This window comes from Barbatula barbatula (genome assembly GCF_947034865.1).
Source record: "Barbatula barbatula genome assembly, chromosome: 13".
Lineage (NCBI taxonomy): Eukaryota > Metazoa > Chordata > Actinopteri > Cypriniformes > Nemacheilidae > Barbatula > Barbatula barbatula.
Window position 1 is genome coordinate 19,042,199 of NC_136776.1, and position 19,504 is coordinate 19,061,702.

The following is a 19,504-nucleotide window of genomic DNA, read 5'->3' on the forward strand; positions in this document are numbered from 1 at the left end:
ACTTAAACATTTCTTATTTTCTTACACCATATCTACACTGGATGCGACACGACAAAGGACAATAGAACGCATAAGAACCCATTATAATTACAAATGTTGTCTACAGAATCCCTTCAGAACAAGCCGTGTGTTGTGTAACGTCGCGCCCGTTGTGTCAGGTGTAGAAACGCTGTTAAGGTATTTCTAACAATTGTCTCATTTGTTTCTATTTTTAATGCTCCTCAGCAATTTCACCAGAAACATTCGAGACGGTTTTTTCTTAAATGTAATGAACTGAAAACTCCATCAAATCTCAAAAACTGAAGAGCAACATTCTGAGAAATTAAATATTCTCTGCAAACGTAAAGAAATATAACTAAAAAAGAAATGAATTGTGTACTTTAATATACATTTGAAAAAATCTTGAAAAATATACTATATGGATTTTTATCAATTAATAAAAAAAACTTAATTTACAGCTGTATGAAATGTTTGTATAACTATATTTTGCACCCAACAGAGAGCAAAACCAGACAAATCAGAGCAAAACTATATACCGTATATAAATAACTATATACATAAATAATGCTTTATTTTCAAAACTGTAAAAATTCAGCAAGTTTATTTTAGGTTTAGGTATTATAGCTGTGTATAAAATCAAGAGGTCGGGTTGTACTTGTATAGTTTACGAGGACAAAATGTGCATAATGACGTCTATAACAACCTGAATACGAACAGATCGCTTAAAGGAATAGATCACCTTCAAATATAATTTTCTGTCATTTTTTACCGACCCTCTTGTCATCTCAAACCTGTACGACGTTCTTTCTTCTGCAAAGCTCAAAAGAAGATATTTTCAGAAATGTTGCTATCAGAAACCGCTGCTCCCCATTGACTTGCATTGGTCCATTTGTCAATGGGGACCAACAGTTTTTGGGCACCATCATTTTTCCAAATATTTTCTTTAGGGTTTTACTTAAAAAAGAAAATGGTTTAGAATGACAACAGGGTCCTCGTAATTCACATATGTATGCTTGTATGTGAGTGTGTGTCCATCCCCGTCAACTCTCTTGACAGCCATTATTGAGAAACAATTAACCCTCTTAGTCCACCCAGGTTGCTTATGGGCCCAATAAAAGGTCAAAGGTTCAGTGAATAAACTACCTGTCTTTGACAATGTGTCTTTATCCAGTCCTACCAGACGTCCAACTCAGAATCTGTAGACGTAACTTTATTCAATATCAAGAAAGGTTAAAAAATGTGCCGGGCAATGAAACCCGACGAAAGCAAGCTGACTTTGCTTCATTTCTAATGGATGGACCGGAAATCAACATTCGAGGTCACACGGTGCAGATTCGCCTGTGATTTTCTTTTATCTTTGTCTTTTTCGTGTGCTCAGCATGCTGCTGGATCTCTCTCTCTCTTTCATTTCCTGTTGTTTCGACCTCACAAAGTTCCCTTATTAATACCAAAGCTGGTCCCTCCCTCACATTTTAGCCTAACTAGGAAGCCTGACGGTGTTCATAATTTGTTGTTGCTTTGATTCTCAAAGATACGAGTGCTAAGGAATTTGAATGAATCAAAATAGGGAATTGTATTAAAAGCGGCCATGTTGTATACTAATGTATGAACATGTATATGTATGTAGGTATGCATATATGTAACTTTATAGGCCTACTTCCTTTTAACTCATATCTATCAAAGTAGAATAGTACTTGTTTAAGGGGTTTATTGTGGTTAGGGAATGGGTTACAACTTTCAAAGTACTTATTTCTTGTTGTTCTAGGACCACGAATGATGACCTAGAAAACGTCTAAAAGCACAGGTCTCCTATAGCTGCTAACTGATCTGGCAAAACATCACACCGGTATTCAAATTTTTGTTTGTTTACACACAGTATTTGAACAGAACATATACTAAACAGTGTTTATCCGACAGGAAAATGGAGCACACAAATGTTTAATGATGACTGCTATTTATATCCCTCTTGACATGAAAACAAACAGCTCCACATTTTCTTTACAGTGTAATCGGAAGATAAGCTGACAGGGTTTGCAGTATTTTAAGCTTATATACCGAAACAATATTGGCTTTTCAACGTTTTGACTGCAACACAAAAAAAGAACAGATTTTTCCGTCTCAAAAATGTTTCAAGATGAAAAGTAAAAATGCCCGTTGCTAGGCAACTGTTCGGCTGACCCATCCCATAATAACACCCAATTAGTCATGACTGCAGAGTTTTGGTGTTTGCTGCCCGTCGAAGAATGGGGAGCCGATATATATTCAATAACGTGTCTGGGTTTCGCTTTGCTGAGCAAGAATTCATTTGTTTGCGCCGAGTTCATACTGTACTTTGTTGGAGCATCTCTTTTTGTGGCACTTTAGAAGTGGTGAGCATACTTTACACGATTACAATGGAAGTTTTTACAATATTTTAAGGCATTATTAGCTTTTATGTAAACTAAATGTAAGCAGGTTTTTTTATTACATCCAAAACAGCTGTATACAGATTAAGTTCTAAAACAAATGGACCACAGGTGTGACCTGGTTAGGTGGCAGACAGCGGGGGGAAACACACACCCCTGCGTCCGAAATCGCCCACTTCCATACTACATAGTAGGCGGAAAATTATTAGTATGTCGGAATTCCCAGTATGCGCTAAACAGAAGGCGAGAAACACCCGAAAGGTCTACTGCTTCCACCGAGATTTGTGGGTGTGCATCGGATGGACACTTCTCTATCCCATGATGCAACAGGAGCTGAGCAACGGTCAAATTTCAAAATTGAATCAAATAAAAATAGCGGAAAACTTCAAAGCAGGTTTCAGGTTCTTAAATGTAAGTACAATGAATGTTGTTTTGGTGAATAAATGATGTGTCCACCGACGCCTAGATACAGGTTGATGTTAATACATCATAGGTCAAAGAGCATAATGATATTAAAGCCTATGTATCCAATTCAGCTTAGTAACAGAGTATTCTGGGTAAAAATGTATCTGTCATTTGGTTGAATCTAGCGAATCAGAGATGTTACACAGAAGTCAGACAGATCACGTGACACACCCTCGTCTCCAGAAACCATCAGTAGAAGTACATGAAAAAGATCACAGACAGAAACATAATAGAATTATAGGCATATATAATTGCAACCAAACATTCAAACGTGTAAAACTTTTTTTCTTGTTACTGTTTCCCCCTGCAATCCTCTAAAATGTTGAGTCTCTACTTCAATGGCTCTCAAACTTTGACCTTGTAAGGCTCCCTTTCTTTGGAGTGCATCGCTTTGTGGCCCCCAAATAAAGAGTTATGATCTTAAATTTACCATTTTAATTAAACCAAAAACATATTCAGTTATACAATGCTGGAACATCAATTATTTTGGTTGGTGGTCTTATTTTTCTATCGTTTAATGGCATAAATTCTATAAAAATGTATATATTTAATCAAATCTGTGCCCCGCTGGATGCCCCCAGTTCGAGAATCACTGCTCTACTTAATGTGCAATGTAAAATCTGAGTTCTGAATCTGAACCAGCTGTGAACCACCACGATTAAACAATTCAGGCAAACATTACAGAAAGTTCAGTAAGTTAAGACACACCACATGGGCCTTGATGTACTGACAACAAAGCTCCCAGCTGGGCCAAATTGTCACGGCAAGTAATTATACAGAACATTGAGTCTGGATCTTTAGTCAGTTTGGCTCATTAATGGTCTCTAGGGCCGTCTCATCTGCATGCCCTCAGCTCCTTGAAAGATAATTCAAAGACTTCATGTGTAGTGTTGCAAGCTTTAAATATTTATTTCTTTATGGATCGTAAGTAGTACATGAATAACTAAACATTAAGCTGCAGTTCATTATTGGAGAGTTGGCATCTGCGGGATAGGGTTTGAGGTTTTAGGTAAGAAGTTTAATTGCACAAATGTGTGTTTTGTATGTTGGTTTTACACACCTCCGGTACGTAACTTGTAAACTGCAGTTGCGCAGGGTCATTTGCATAGATGTTAGGGCGGGGCAAGTTGTCACATGCATTTTAAATGTTTAAAATACAATTATTTAAGTATAGTTTATGTAGGGAAGTATTTGTGTTTCATAACTGAAACTGTCCGTTGTGACAGCTTGTGACTTTAGTTACCATTTTTTTTTTATAATAACACCAGTAATACAAATTCTTAGAAGTGTGTTTGACATCAACAAACAGGTGTGACAACTAACCCCGGTGCGCCCATGTATCGTAGCTGACAATGAGCATTCAAAACCATCACAGTGGCTTTAAATAAAAAGTTTGTCCATAAAACTTGTTGAACGTTTCAATAGGTTTGAGAAGCAATGATAAATGATTCCAGCTTCAAATTATTTTACTATCAGCTATTCTCTGTGTGTGTGTGTTTTAGGTTCAATCGATTCCTTTGCACGACTGCAGCATTAATAAATCACATTAAATGTAAAATGTTTGGCAGCATATCCAAAGTCTCAGAGGTCAAAGTTTCCTTTACTAACACTTATTGCACACATTGCAATTTTGTTTCTTTAGAAAGAAATACATTTAGAAAATGTGGTCGTTTTTGCCTCTATAATGCATCATTGAACTTTCCTTCTTTTCCTTTGTTGCCGGTATACCGACATGGTACTGTAAATAATGATCTCATATAGATTTTTATTTGATATTCTATTTGATGATTCAAAAATGAGCATGCCGTAAAATGATTTATTGTAGATTCGTTCTTAGACAAATATTTTATGCCCAAGGTTATACGTCGTAAAGTCCCTGAGCATATAGAAACAAAAACAAGCACTTCCACAAACATTTTTTAAGCTTTATGAGAATGTCACATTGAGTTACTTTTCCTAAAGGGATAGTTCACCCAAAATGACTATTTTAATTATGCTTTTAACTAATTATTTATTTTATAAAGTTACAAAACTTTTTGATCTCCATTCACTCTCACTGTATGAATGGTATAGCCGATATGTAAAACTATTTTTTTGGTTCCACGAAGAAAGTCATGCAGAACTCATGATATTTTTATTTATATTTATTAATAATTACTTCAATTGTTATTTTTATGAGTAAACTATGCCTTCAAGTCTCAATACAGTGATTCTCTACATACTAAGTATGTATACTTCTTTAAGTTAACTATTTAGAAACACAGTTTTATAAAAACAAAATGAAGGTTTTTCCCTTATTACTGAAATCCTTATGATAATGTTATTTAGCTACATTTTAAGCAATTTTATAGCTTCAACTTTAACAATTGTCTGCTTTCTGTGCAACATCATATTTAAATAGGACTGAAAGATAAATTAAGTGCAAACACATCTGCAAAAACTTCACAATAAATTCACATTTGAAAAATGGTTCAATGACCAGTGACCCACACACACACTTCATTCTTTATATCTCATAAAATAACATGAAGCTAGACTCCTCTAGTACATCTCAGCTGGTTCTCCTTTCTTCAAAGGTGGAAAACACTAATGTATAGTGTATTGTTTCTTGAATCTTTAAACAGTGTTTCTAATAGGCTGCAAGAAAAGCAACGGTGAATCATCCTGAACTTGAATTCCGATGGGTTTGATGGGACAAATTGAAATCCAGCGCAGGTATCAAAGCGCAGGTAGATCAAAGGGGGAAAGAACTGGTGAAACAAAAGTGCAAAAGTGATTCTGAATGCGAAGAAGCAGAACTGGGGCAGCTCCCAGAGGAGAATTCTCACGCATGCTTCGTCCTGTCAATCAAAAACACTGAAGGGGAAAATGAACGTGAATGATGCGTCTTTCCCCTTAATACCCAATCACACATCCATTTGCACCAGGACCAAAACTGGAGGTGCTTCAGCCACCTTCGCTTTGCGCGGGAGCAGCCGAGCCATGCTGCGATAGGATGGCGTGGCCCTCCACAAAATCTCTTTAAGCCCGGCCCGAAATTCTTGCCTTACCAGGCAGTAAAGCACGGGATTAAGACAGCTGTTCGTGTGTGCCAAGCAGACGGTCAGCGGGAAGGCGTACGCCTGGGTGTTGTAGAAGGCCTTGCTGAAAGGCACCAGGTCGAATTTGATAAGGACTCCCCACATAGTCAACGCCTGATTGGGCAGCCAACACAAAAAGAAGGAAAGGACCACAATCACGACTGATTTCGTGACCTTAGAGCGGCGCTTGTGCCGACCCGCCTCGCTCTCCGACCCGGCGACCCCGCTGATCCTGCGGCTCAGCACGATTCTCAGCAGCAGGAGATAGCAGACGCTTATCACTACTAATGGAATCAGAAATCCGAGCAGAACCTTCTGCAGCTGGTAAAGTCCAAGCAACAGTTGCGGGTCCCAGCTCCCCTTTTCGGGAAAACGGACCAGGCACAGCTCCTCGTCCGCGGCCACTTGAGCTATAGTAGAATATATGGCGTGTGGAAGTGTGGCAAACAAAGACACCACCCAAATGCCCAAGCAGATCCATTTGGCTGCGGCCGCCGCCGCACGCCGACTGTGCATCTTCAACGACGAGACGATGGAGTAGTACCTTGCAACGCTCATCGCGGTCAGAAAAAATACACTTGCGTACATGTTCATAGTAGTTACAGAACTGATGATTTTACACATGACTTTTCCAAAAGGCCAGCGGAAGTCCAACGCTGTGTCCACGGCCCAGAACGGCAGGGTTAGGACGAACTGGAGGTCAGTCAGTGCCAAACCCATCACAAAGCAATTGATAGAAGACTGCTTCTGCCGGTACCGCGAGTGCAGCAGGTAGAGCGCCAGCGAGTTCCCCACGAGTCCCAAAGCGCACACCACTGAATAAATTAGAGCGATCATAACACGCACAGCCAAGCTAGACCCATCACCTTGTAACGTTGAACTAGACTCTTTCGTCAACAAATGCAGCCAGCAGCGCAATGAGAGGTTCCCGTTGGCACCGTCTGTACAATTGTCCAGAGCTGCGCTGGGATCCAGCGTGTCCACGCACTCCCCCAGCGCGAGAGTTTGGGTGGTTTTATTCAAATCCATGGCAGACTCGCGCTCAAAACGTAATCATGGTGAAATCATCCGGTCATTTAAATCATCTCGAGTGATGATCTTTTTTCCCGGCGTGGATACTTAGTTCTCATGGAACGGGAGCGCGGTCTATCCAGTCCCGCTTACGCGCACCTCTGTGCGCTCTGCGGCGAGCGCGCATCCTTTTATACTGGGATGAGTATGACGCAGTATTACTTTTAACAATCTTGCACCTTGAAATCAGTTTATGTAGTGTTTTTAACAGGCAGGTAACTGTACGGTTTAAATATGAATGGGTGGGAAAAGGGGACATAACCACTGAACCTTACAGTTTCTCGTTCATAAAATGAAATGAAGATTCCGACGTTTGTTAAATAAATAAACACGTGGCAGTGATACGTAAAGTGAGTTTTCCCACTTGAAAACTCTCTATAGCAACTATCCTCGGAACTTTAGTGATTTTGAATAAACCTTTACAAAAACTGTACTATACATGAACAATAATTGAATAATTTATTCAAATAAATGAGTATGTTTTGTCAGACCATTTGTATTGTTTGTATGTTTTACAACAAATTTCTCTACAAATGTCGTTCCTGCAGGAGAAAAATAATTGGCTATAGGTTTTACCAAAAACACAACAGTTGAACTTTGTTTACAGTACAACTGGTTCATTTTAAATAGCATGGGACACCAGTCTTTTTTAAACAACAAGTAATCTATAAGTGCGCTTTAACGTGTGGATCTCATTCAGAGCTTTGAATCAATGTCACTTCAAAAACTGCTAAAAGAAAATGAATCTCTCTCTCCCTGGGACCTTACATTTGTGAACATTGTACCTCTGATCACAAATGTTTTCCTCCATTTTCACAATAAAATACGTTTAATTGCAACCTGTGGTTCTTAACCAACAAATTCACACATTTAAAATGACTGAAAATGAACCTATTGATTTAAAACAGCGGGGTCCTTAATCTTTATGTGTGAATTGCAAGATATGTGTCTTTATTTCTTTACGAGCGAATAGTCCAACACTTACTCAGATGAAGTTTGTGCATCAAATCAACAGCGTGTTCATCGAATCAAGATGCGGTTCATTGACACGCGTGCTTCAGCTCTTAAAGTACACGAGATGTGCAGACCATGCAGGGGCCCACGGGAGAGGTAAAATCGAAGAGCTGCATGGATGAAAGGTGCCAGGTGTGTCTCCGCAAGATTAAAGAGGGGCTGGGAAAGACAGAAGCTTTCCTGAAACACAGTTCAAGTTTGTAGAGCGTTGATGACAAGTTTGATCCCTTCTGCAATCTAAGTCAAGGTTTCCCTTTTACAAGGATTCAAAACTAGATTCAATCATCAAATCATAATTATCCTTAAATTATTAGGCAGATATTTCAAAAGCGATCATAGATTAGTGTCAATATCCTCCCACAGGTAATTCGTTTGTCCACATGTAAGCCTACACAATAGGTCCAAAGATTTTCTATTGTATGTTGTGCATTTTGTTCAAATATATAAAATAATAGTTTACACTTTACACCCATCCCTGAATAAGTCTCTGAATGCCAAAGAGTGAATCAAATTCTCATTTTATGTTTTTAATTCTAGGACCTATATAAAGTATATTTATTCATTTATGCCAATTCTAGCCAAAAGTGCCCCTCACACTGATCGTAAATGTATTATCTGTTATTGTAAATCTGTGTTTATCAGTGATCTTATTTGTTTTTACAGAGAGTTGTTGTTCACCTGTGTTTGTAATCCACGTTGGCCTCATTCTGTCTCTTGTGATGTCCACATTGTGCTGAGAAGCATTATGGTTGGATGTCATCCTTTGTTCACAACCCCGAGTTTAAAAGATTCATCTATTTTATAAGACGGATTTAAAACTTTTATTGAATACAACACAATGAATACTGTCAAAAGAGGTCGAAAGGTAGCTGGAAAAATTATTTTATTCCAAAAGCTGCCGTATTACGAAGCACTTCGTGTGTGCTACTTTGTTTTCTTGGAGTTCACGGGTCAATAAAAATTAACTTGGGCTTTCTATGCCCATGAAGCAAAACTTTCTTCAAAGAGACGATATACACAAGACTTGAAGAGATCAAGGACTAGACATGTAAAATTCACAGCTATGTTGCTTTTGATCACTCTTTAAAATACTGTGAGGTCCAAAAATGTGAGACCACATTGAAAAATCTGGGGTTTAACATTTAACAGACTTACGCAATTTGTGGCACATGACCATGTTTACATTTTTGTAAAGAAAAACAACTTAGTTCCTTTTCTTCAATAAGATAGAGTAGGGAAATACTGACATTATGAAATTAATGATTATTAATAATTTTACAAGTTTATTTTTACTCCAAATTGTAATTCTGCATGCTAATGTTTTATTGATTTTGAAAAACGTACGATTGCTTTTGGACCCCACTGTATTCTAAAACAACATTGACAGTTTCATAAGGTTTACAAGGTGAAAAAAAGAAAATACATATTTTTAAGAAAAAGAAAAAAAACAATACAATGGGAATTATTTTAGTCATATGTAAAAAGTTTATAAAGTCAACAAGATTATTTCAGCAGAAAAAATAACTAGAAAAAAGAGCTCTCTTTAAAAGCGCTGTCGAATGAGTTTTGACAAATCCCTGGATAAATCCCGCCCTTCACATATCATCTGCGTGTGGACTCCGCCTAGAGCCACGGCGATGACTCAAGGTCATTGTTGCCACATGCCCGGTGATGGGGTCTCCATCGTAATAGTCATCATGCTGGTCAATACTGCGGTTGTGAGATTCGTGGTCGTAATTGTTAAATCCCGGTCCCCTGCGAAGTTCTCCCAGAACAGATGTCATCTCCTCTATCCTTTTGTCCCCAGAGAAGCGAGGAAGAATTTTTGAGTTTTCAACCACCGAGTATGGATGTTCCATGGAGCGCAACACGCGAGAGGACTGAAGGTCGTGCAGGGATCGGGAATGAACTAGGCAAAAATAAAACGGCTTTCATGGGTGATTTCACTTTAAAGCTTGGTTTCAGAAGCATTTTCATGTCCTTCAAACATTTTATGAAAGTTGTTTGTGTTTTGGCGAAAATTCACATCTGTGTGTGATGTGAGGGACTACCCAAAGGAAAATGTTTTTGCTCAGAGATTGCTGTTTCATAGCTCTTAATGGAGTTCTTGCTTATGTTTTATTAAAGCGTGTCTTGTGCTCAGCAGGACAGACGCTAGCGATGGCAAGGTCATGGGCAAGCTCCCTGGGACTTCACATACTGATAAAATGTTAAATCTGAATGCACATGTTGATTTGGATTAAAGCGTCTTCCAAATGTTAAGAAATATGTGTTTATATGAGAGGATTTCTATAAAATCTCTTATTGATACAAATCAGATTTTGAATGATTGTCGACAAATCTTGGAAATAGTTCATGTGAAACAGAAAAATGATAAGAGGTTGCTTGTTCGTAGTTCTGGCGATTTGATTCAGTTGTGTTTCATTTAAGTAGATGTTTCTCCAAAAATTGTTAAGAAGAACTAAAAAAGAAACAAATGAGACAATTGTTGAAATACATGAAGAATATGGAGGTGTAAAATCAATGTAGCTTGTAGATGTAAAATAATCTGGATGTGAGTAATTCGATGAGCAAAGCCATGGCTTTTCAAAACTCCAGCAGCTGAGGTACAGGAAATCTACCAGGATGTGGATTTGAGAGTTATTTTATGTCTTTGTATGAAACAAACAGGCCAGAAGTCATTATGTGAAATGCTTTACCCTACTTTATTATTATCCCTGAACTTCAACCAATCACTTCAAAAGAGCCTTAGAGCCCAACGAGACGTTAATCGAAACAAGACCGTGACCAAAACGCGTCAAACTTAAACCATGCCCTCCGCTTACCCCGCCGAATAAAAATTGATTCCCCATAAAACCACTGACAGCATTTTGATGAGGACAAATTACAGCTTTTCTTCCACACCGTTGATTCGACGTGAGGGAAACATGTCCAAGCTGTTTGCCATTGTTCTGGACCACGCCACCTCCTTCAGCACTTACAATAACTGTCATAAAGTTTCAGCCCGGGCCTAATGGCTTGTCAACCAAATGATACATTATGCAAATAGTCAGGTTGGATGACATGAGTCTGAATAAATAATGAGGGAATTTTCCTTCTTAGTTAAACGTTTTGGTCTCTTGGTACTCAAGATTTTGCTCTTGAAAATGAATTTATGGAGTTTCAGAAGAGCTTTTCCCTCAAACGGCATATCAAAGATGATCTCATTTGTTTTCGTTTTTTATTTCTCCAATGGCATTCCTTGTGTTATTAAGGGAACATGAAACATTTTCTTTTGTGTAGTCATTAGGGATATGATGTCGTCCAGGAGATGTTTGGTCCAGATAACTCACCTCTCAGTGGGGTAAAGTCTCCATGCTGGCTGACCTTGGTATCTGTGAAGGGCTTCAGATTGGGCAGGAGAATCAGGGTAAATGAAAGGAGCAGAACCTGACGGACAGAGACAGATGACAACTATAGTAAAGCTATATACAATTCTCAGGCAACTATAGATTGCGAACTTGTATACATACATATATTGACGGTCTATGTTTGTTGATCGGTCTGGCAAGCGGCAAGTATTTATATTTAATATAATTTATGTTCATATTCATTTATATTCACATTTTATTGTATATTATATGTAATAAATAAACGATTTATTGAATTTCATTGAATAAACTATTTGTTGAATGGGTCGTGTGACTTTGTTTTAATAAAGTTTAGCCAAGTAATGGTTCTTCTTATGGTAACTCAAAATAATTCTGGCTAGACATACTTTTAACTTGTTAAGTAGTTTAATTTATCTGTCTATATGAAGTTCTTAGGTAGCTACAGAAGTCTTGTTGGTGTAGTTTCTTGTTGTGTTTACTGTGTTCCTTGAAGTTCAGTGGCATATGTATTTGAGTATTTGCGTATATGTATTACCGTTATAAATTACGGCTAAGAAAACTTTTTTTTATCTATGAAATAACATGCGTCGATGAACTGTGCCCAGCCATGAAATGTGTATTAAGTAAATATGGACAATTTTGCTTTCATATTAGCTTTTTGGTAAATGTATGAAAGCAAACGATTGGTTTGTATGCGCTGTACTCCTGAATCCTCTTTCATGAGTGCGGTTTCTTTTAACTCTCACCAGAACACAAGCCCCGGTCTGGGCCGGTTTATTGGATCCGTTCATGACCAGCGCTTGGAGCCTCCGCAGCTGATCCATCAGAGACCTGAGATGAACAGAAAGCACAGAAGTTAAATTTTCAGGGGCCTCCACGGGCCCCACTGGAAAAGACCGAAGCAGAACTATGAGGATTACCAAGTAAATGATTCCCTCACATGTTGCATTTCTCCAGCTGGAAGACTTTCCTCTGCAGCTCCTGGTTCTGAGCATTGTATGCGACCATCCTACAAAAACAAATTACCCACGAAAACCTGATTCATTTCAGGACAGCAAGCAATAGCTACAATCATATCCACTGTCAAACACAGAGCTTTTATCTTTGGATTAGGATTTTTCTTTTATTCCATGCACTCTACCCATTCAAAAGTAGAACGTCACTTCTACATTTATATTCTTCCCACAATTTAGAGTAATACTAAACTCATAAGCTATAGATTGACACAATGGAACACATACCTTCTCTTGATCTGTTTAAAACTATAATAAAGATACAAAGTTTCTAAGAGATAGCGTTTTTTTCTTAATAGCTGCTTATGAATTCTCGACTTGACTTTTGATTGAACTGCATAAAAGTGGGAATTATGTTGTGACTAAAAATAAAAATTATTAAAAAACTAGATTATATGTTACAGTATTATAGAAGTTTCTGGTGATTCTGGGCTTTTATTAGCTGCTTTTCCTTCAATATGTGGTCCAAGACCTTTATTAAAAAAAGTCATTTCATTTTAAATGTATTGAATAAGATTCATGTATCTGCATATATTTATATGAATAAAGATGAACTAAATATTATATGAATGTAAAAAAAGAATAATAATAAACATTTTCTACAAAAAGCTCATTTGAACCTTTCAGACCTGTCATATCAAAAGGTTTTCTAAGATCTTGAAAAATTCAGTGGAGTGACCCTAACTTCTGAACAAGAGCTTGATTCTTTCCACCTTCCAGTCCGTTTGTTCAGGCGCAAAAGTCGATACCTGCTTTCCAGGCCATCGGTGTACTCTTTCTTCTTTTTCCTGCTCTCTTGGGCTGATTGCTTGTTGCGAATCTTCCTGCGGATTTTCTTCAGAATCCTTTCCTCGTACTTGATCGTGGGGGGGAATCGAAAACATTGAACATCAAAGACAATCTGGTGCGCTCTACTTTTATGGTATAATTGCCAGCCGAGGGTTCTGTACCTTGTTGAGCGGGAACTGACTTGGCAGCGCGACTGCTTCCTTGGCGAGAAGTCGTTTCTCATCTTCCGTAAGAACCAGCTCTTGGTAGGACTGCTTTGTGGGCTGCGGGGACGAAAGGAATATCAATATTACATGAAAGTTACAAATCCAATCAACGTTTCTCTGCGCCCGGATGGTCCGGCGGATAGACCGGATCACATCCCAGCTGAAGGGAATTACTGTCATAATAACTATCTTATCTTCCCTGAAGAGTGTGCTTTTCCCCTAATCTGCCCAGTCCCTTTTACATAGCTTCACACCCCAGTGAAAACTCACACGTTCTGGTGGGCCAGAGAGCAGCAGGTCCTTGACAGTGAGGGGGAATCCGGTGGCCGGTGTCACATGCGGTGCTTCTGATACCCGCTGCATCCCTCCGGGGTGGTTTGAGAAGAAGCCAGTCTCCCAGCCATCTGCAGCGGCAGATAATGCTATTTATCCTTCTTTGTTTGTGCACGGAGAGATTCACAAACCTCAGGAAGCTTATCAGCAGAAAGTGTTCAAAACAAGGATGCATAATGCTGTGAATCAATAAGCGGGTAGATGTTGTGTTCCCTTTCGGGAGACTAGCATTCATCAGAGCTTACAGCGGGATTAAATCCCAATGCGAAGGTTCATTTTGCCAACTCACTCTGATCGAATGGAAAGTTGGTTTCAAGGCGGTGGTCGGGTTGTGTCTGGGATTCCACGATGCTGGTGCCAGTGGGGGGGCTTCCCTTGGGCGGTGGGCTGTCGATGTGATCCGAAGGAGGGTCCTCGCTGATTCCGCTGTCGCTTGGAGAGGGCGACAAAACCGGAGACCCGTACACAGGATCAGACCCACCTAGAAGTGCGTTAAAGAAGTCCTTGCTACCTTGGGCAGGCATCATCATCTTTAAAATCACAAAATCAAACCAGTGAGAGTTTTACATGGGTTAAAAAAAATAAAGAAATATTTTGTGTGAGTGTGATGTCATACCTGAGGATCTTGAACAGGCCAAAGCTGATCATTTTGTAGTCCCGTGTCCTCATGCCGTAAGATACCGTCATTCTTATCGAAGAGCAAATCGAGCAGATCTAACCCTTCACAACCCTATTCAGATAGCGAATAAAAAATCCTCTGTTTATTTATTGTCATTGGGATTCAATGGAAATAACAAATATAAGATAAACATTTAAAACAGATTTGAAAAATGTTGCGACAAATGTTAACTTGCTCATTTGTATGAACTTTGCTTTGGTTGAATTATAACATGGGTGTGCAAGATAACAAAGGTTACGTTTGATAACCATTTATTTGGTTAGCACGCAAAAATAAATAATACACAATGTTAAGACTTACCTGATCTGAATAGGGATCCATTTCAGTGACCCAGGGTTGACACGTTTCAAAATATCCTTGAATAATACGAGACAGAACCAAAATATCTGTTATTGGGTCTGCGACTCTCAGCTCAGTGAGGACAAAGTACAAACTCCAACTTGACAATCAGGTCATCAACAATCCTTTTCAGGACTGTCTTTTGATTGGCTCTGCTTTGTCGATGTAATATTGAAAAAAAGGAAAAACAATTTTGCAACATATGAAAAGAGGAGTGCAATTTTCATTCACAGTATATTCAAAGGGCCACCTCAAAAATATGACAGAATGATATGTTTCAACTTCCAAACATCAACCCTTTCCCACTCACAGATCACTACTGTGTTTCATTTTGGAGTTCAGACATGCTTTGTGAAACCATCTGATACAGAGTTCAAAGGTTATATTTCCTTGCCTTATGAAGTCATTTGACCTTTTACACAGTAATAAACCAGATGCATTTATACTTTACTCTTTAAATAAACTATATTGTTTATAATATTAACACATCGATAACAGTAGATGACACGCAGGCTCAAATCTCAAATCATCGAGCACAGCGTAACTTCCCTACACCTTCATCCACACTTATCCTGCGCCGGTTTCATCACCTGTCACATAAACTTTACTCTGAGATTGAACGAATCTCAAAGCTGCCGTGATTTATCAGGATCACTTGTCATAGCTTTAAAAAAATCATGTCATGGGCTATTCAGAGACGTTGTGTTAAGCCAGGACTTTGTAGAATTTACCTCAGCCGTGTCTTTGCTCAGGCTTCATTTGCATAAACACACTTAAATCAAGGGCCGGATAAATGATTCAAGTCATCGATGAAGGCAGCATGGCATTTGATTTGTATGCAGAGAAACCTTAAACAGACATCAATATCACAGTTGGATTTACGCATGTCTGCCGTGCTCACTCGCCATCAAAGTTAGAAATCTTTCACACGCGGTTCAAAGCATCAGCAGTCTTATAAAGACACTCACATAACACACGTATAATCAGGACGGACGATTATGGCATTCCGAGTTCCAATTTCAGGCAATGTTAAAGGAAAACTCAAGGGCGGTCGATATTCCCGGATGTTTTCCAATTCTCTTTCATACATCGATGTCTTTTTTCTATAAAAGCATTGTTTACTAAAACGAAAGCCCCTTTGGGATATCACAGTTAGGCAAAAAAATCAATGGCAAAGTAAGCCACAGTTTTTCCTGTGCCGTTTCAATTAAGCCCTAATGACCAAAGCAAGGACACCTTTGCTGTTTCACAACTTTGGGGCTGTTTGCCAGTGGCATTGAAAGTCAAAATGATGTATATATATATATATATATATATACATATATATATATATATATATATATATATACATATAGAGAGGAGAGAGAGAGAGAGAGAGAGAGAGAGAGAGAGAGAGAGAGAGAGAGAGAGAGAGAGAGAGAGAGAGAAGAACAAAAACCAAAAAAACACTTCAATGGGTGCACAAACTGAAAAACAATTTTCAGTTCAATTCTTTTCACTGGTGCTACTTATTTGGCCACCAAAGACGTATGCGCCTGACCAGGCTGCTCTGTCACTTTGATTTCATCTAAAAAAATGAGATGTGATGGTGTCATATTGTGGCACTGTCAAAGCTATCTGCTCTCGGTTAGGTTAAAATGGTTGTATTCAGTGACCACAACTGACCTTGGCTGTTGTAATCTCCTCTGCCTGCTGTACATCTCTCCTTTGCCTACCTACAACGAATCACAGGCTTTTTTTAACGGCTTAACAACCTTTTCGTGACAATTACGGTAACAGCTATTGCGCTGATGCAGTCAAGCGTTCGTGCGGCACTTTACATGCAATCGGGGCTCACTTTGGTTACCATCTGCGTGGGCCTCATCTGGATAGGCAGCCGGCCGCCGAAGCAAATCGTACAGAATAAACCCAAAGTAAAAAAAATAGAGAAGAAAGTGTTGGGTATGAAACATTCTCGCTCTGAAGTGCAACATCTGTTATTGCAGTTGATGGCATGTTTTACGTTTTTCTTATGTCCTTGGCTTCAAAGCAAATGCGTGACCCGAACCAAGCCTTGCAACGTACCGATTCATATTTTCAATTCACGTGGAAGGCACAGTCGGAAGGCACAAAATTCGTCTGCACATCAACACCGGATAAGAAAGAAAAGCAATCTTCAAATATGTTTGTTCAAAAGCTAATTAACTACCGGATAGCAAATCTTGTAATAAATGTTCGCATAAGCACTTCCCAAAACAAAGGCTTAGTTTTACAACATAGGACAAGAGACAAAGGTTTGATCGAAATTCATGAGACTCGAGACAATCATTTTACAGGTGAGCCTCTCTCCCTCGGTTCAATAAGAAGGGTGTAGCATCGTGACCCTCAGCACGCCCCACTTATCACAATGGGCGGGATATCATTCCCCAGATTCCCCTCCTTATGACCGCGCTAGGTCACACAATAAGATAAGTGCTCGAAGACAGTCAGGGTTTTCGATAATGTCAATTGAATTTCATGGCGTTAGTGCATGTCACCGGGGTCACCTTCTTTCCCCGCAATTCAATGCAGCCCATGTCAAAACGGCAAGAGAGGTAAAGCTGACTGGTAGTGCTAAAATTGGACAAATGGAAAAGAAAACTTGTGATGTTAGTGAGGCGCCACCTGCTGGATAAATGACTATCACACAGTTAAATAGAAAAAAACGTGTTTTTGTTGTTTTCTTTTGGTGACGAATATCTTCTATAAACAAGATCTGTTTACATTTACATTCAAATGGGAATTTCCTTAAAGGCAAACAAACCATCGTTATCAAATAACATTACGCTCCACGTGTAAAAAAACGGCACGGTGTTTTTAAATATGAATATTCTTATTGGTCGATGAAAATGCTATTATTTGATGATATTATTTGTCTCGCGTTCAAATGTGATAAACATGTAAATGCTATTTATTGTTTTTAGACGCGTTTTTTTTATGTTAAATGTTCCTGTAATTAAATCAACTTTTCTATAGTCAAGCTTCAGCTTTGAATTTTGAGTCCCGTACTCCCGTTCAAACGTCATCACGTAAAGAACGTAGAAAGCACGATATAGTCAAGCGTGTTGACGTCATCAGTCCTTTCCTCAGCGTACGTTTAGCGTGAAGTTGGCTGCCCAGGTTCTCCCCCGCTCGGCGAAATCCATTAACATCTTCCAAAATGGTGAGTTCAGTTATGATTTTTGTCACTTTGTGCAATGTGAATCCCCTCAGATTTCTTCTTTAGTTGCGATTTGCGCGTTTCGTGACTTCGATGATGGGATATCGATGTGTGTTTATCCGCGCCTCTTTCACGTTTCTCCGCATGCAAGTTATACTTAAGTGCCGTTTAAAGAAATTCGTCCTTTTTATTTGTTTTAATTGTGTTCGTTCTACTGTTTTCACCGGTGCAAACATTTTATCGGCTCATCACATTGTTTAGCTTTTCGTGTTGACGTTTTCTTCATCTATTTCTACGATTCGGCTATATTGGTGTTTTAAATAAGAATATTGTATCTTGATGTCTCTACCTTTAACCCTCTTATAGTTGAACTTCACGTTTGAGCGAACCCGTGCCATCATGGACAAAAAGTTGCATCCACGAGGAAGGACCGGCATGCGTGAAGGTCCGTATGAGAATGAACGCTAAACTACATTTCTTCGTGTACATCAATAGTAGCAGTGCTTAAACTGCTCTCTATAAAAGCATGACTGTAAATTATCATCTTGAGCCATTTAATGATGATCTAAACATTCTTCACTTTGACCTGACTGTCTTGTGATGATAAACTTCAGTCTGATATAAATGGCTTAAATGATGATACATGAATTGAATGGTTCATTTGTAGATTTAGTGATGTGACAACCTTTCTTTGTGCAGGTGCTTGATGCCATCGTGAACTTAAGGAGGAAATGCAAAGCTTATTAGTAAGCTGGACATCAAGCCACTGCTGAAAGCCGAAGAGGCTGGAGAGGGCTGTTAAGGTTTCCAACTCACAGCTTTACCAGGTGTGTTTTACATTCAACTGTTATACCTGAAATCCAGTTTCGTAATCTTAATATTGCCTTTTAATAACATGTCTACCTCCCCTCTGCAGCGCCCATGGTCCGGTGCCATCTAGGCTGTGCTACACAAAGTGTGGGCTTGTGATCGATCACTTGGAGATTAATACTCATGCAAACTCCCACAAAGGTTATATCAATCTTCCTAGAGTGGCTGACACAAAGTTCTGGCACTTGGACAAACATTAGAATTTGAATGATTTTCTTTTCACAAAAGAACGTATTTGACTTGTTACACAAGTATTGAAACACTTCATAAATGAAGGTGGCTGTGTGTAGATACATAGTCTCTGTTCCTTAAAGAAAGTTGTGTTGTGCTAAACCCGATTCATGTGTTTGGTTCTATTTGAATTAATTTTAGTATGTACTGTGTACTAAAGCGTACAGCTATTCTGTAATCGCAGTAGATGTAATGGTTAAACATCTGTCTCACAGTTCAGATGTATGCATTTTGGCTTCATCTTTGGAAGACTTTATATTTTCAGACAATCCAATAAAATAAACCAGTTGTAAGCAGCAGTTTCCTGTCTTCTTGCCTTTCCCTGTTTGGGAACTTGTGTGATTTACCTGAAAATGTTATCCCTTCTGAAATCTAGGCTAAAGTCTTCAGGACTAGTTTCAATCATTGACATTGCCCTACAGTCATTATATATATCAAGGTTATATTTGCGGAGATCTAT

The 19,504-nt window shown here is 38.8% G+C and overlaps 2 protein-coding genes and 1 long non-coding RNA gene across 3 annotated transcripts; 1 reads left to right on the plus strand and 2 right to left on the minus strand.

Annotated features, from left to right (window-relative positions):
* Positions 1-5,776: 5,776 nt before the first annotated feature.
* rxfp3.2b (relaxin family peptide receptor 3.2b) lies at positions 5,777-6,979 on the minus strand (the record flags this gene model as incomplete). The annotated part of the gene is made up of 1 exon (XM_079471404.1): positions 5,777-6,979. One exon carries the CDS (start codon positions 6,977-6,979, stop codon positions 5,777-5,779), a length of 1,203 nt encoding a protein of 400 aa, XP_079327530.1.
* A 1,856-nt stretch (positions 6,980-8,835) lies between these two features.
* creb3l3a (cAMP responsive element binding protein 3-like 3a) lies at positions 8,836-14,857 on the minus strand. The gene is made up of 10 exons (XM_079472194.1): positions 14,727-14,857; positions 14,364-14,477; positions 14,037-14,277; positions 13,685-13,818; positions 13,370-13,471; positions 13,169-13,275; positions 12,347-12,415; positions 12,153-12,237; positions 11,368-11,464; positions 8,836-9,944 (listed from the first exon to the last, which is right to left on the minus strand). Exons 1-10 carry the CDS (start codon positions 14,745-14,747, stop codon positions 9,631-9,633), a joined length of 1,284 nt encoding a protein of 427 aa, XP_079328320.1. The 5' UTR covers positions 14,748-14,857; the 3' UTR covers positions 8,836-9,630.
* A 3,005-nt stretch (positions 14,858-17,862) lies between these two features.
* On the plus strand, positions 17,863-19,341 carry LOC306903198. Its single transcript, XR_013787531.1, has 4 exons — positions 17,863-17,946; positions 18,310-18,388; positions 18,643-18,770; positions 18,860-19,341. It is a non-coding gene; the product is annotated as an uncharacterized lncRNA (long non-coding RNA).
* Positions 19,342-19,504: the final 163 nt, after the last annotated feature.

Coding starts and splice junctions, on each gene's coding strand:
- creb3l3a (XM_079472194.1), bottom strand. CDS start 14,747: ATGGATCCCTATTCAGATCAG. Junction 13,819..14,036: donor CAACTTTCCATTCGATCAGA/GTGAGTTGGCAA, acceptor CTGCCGCTGCAG/ATGGCTGGGAGACTGGCTTC. Junction 13,472..13,684: donor TCTCTGGCCCACCAGAACGT/GTGAGTTTTCAC, acceptor TCGTCCCCGCAG/CCCACAAAGCAGTCCTACCA.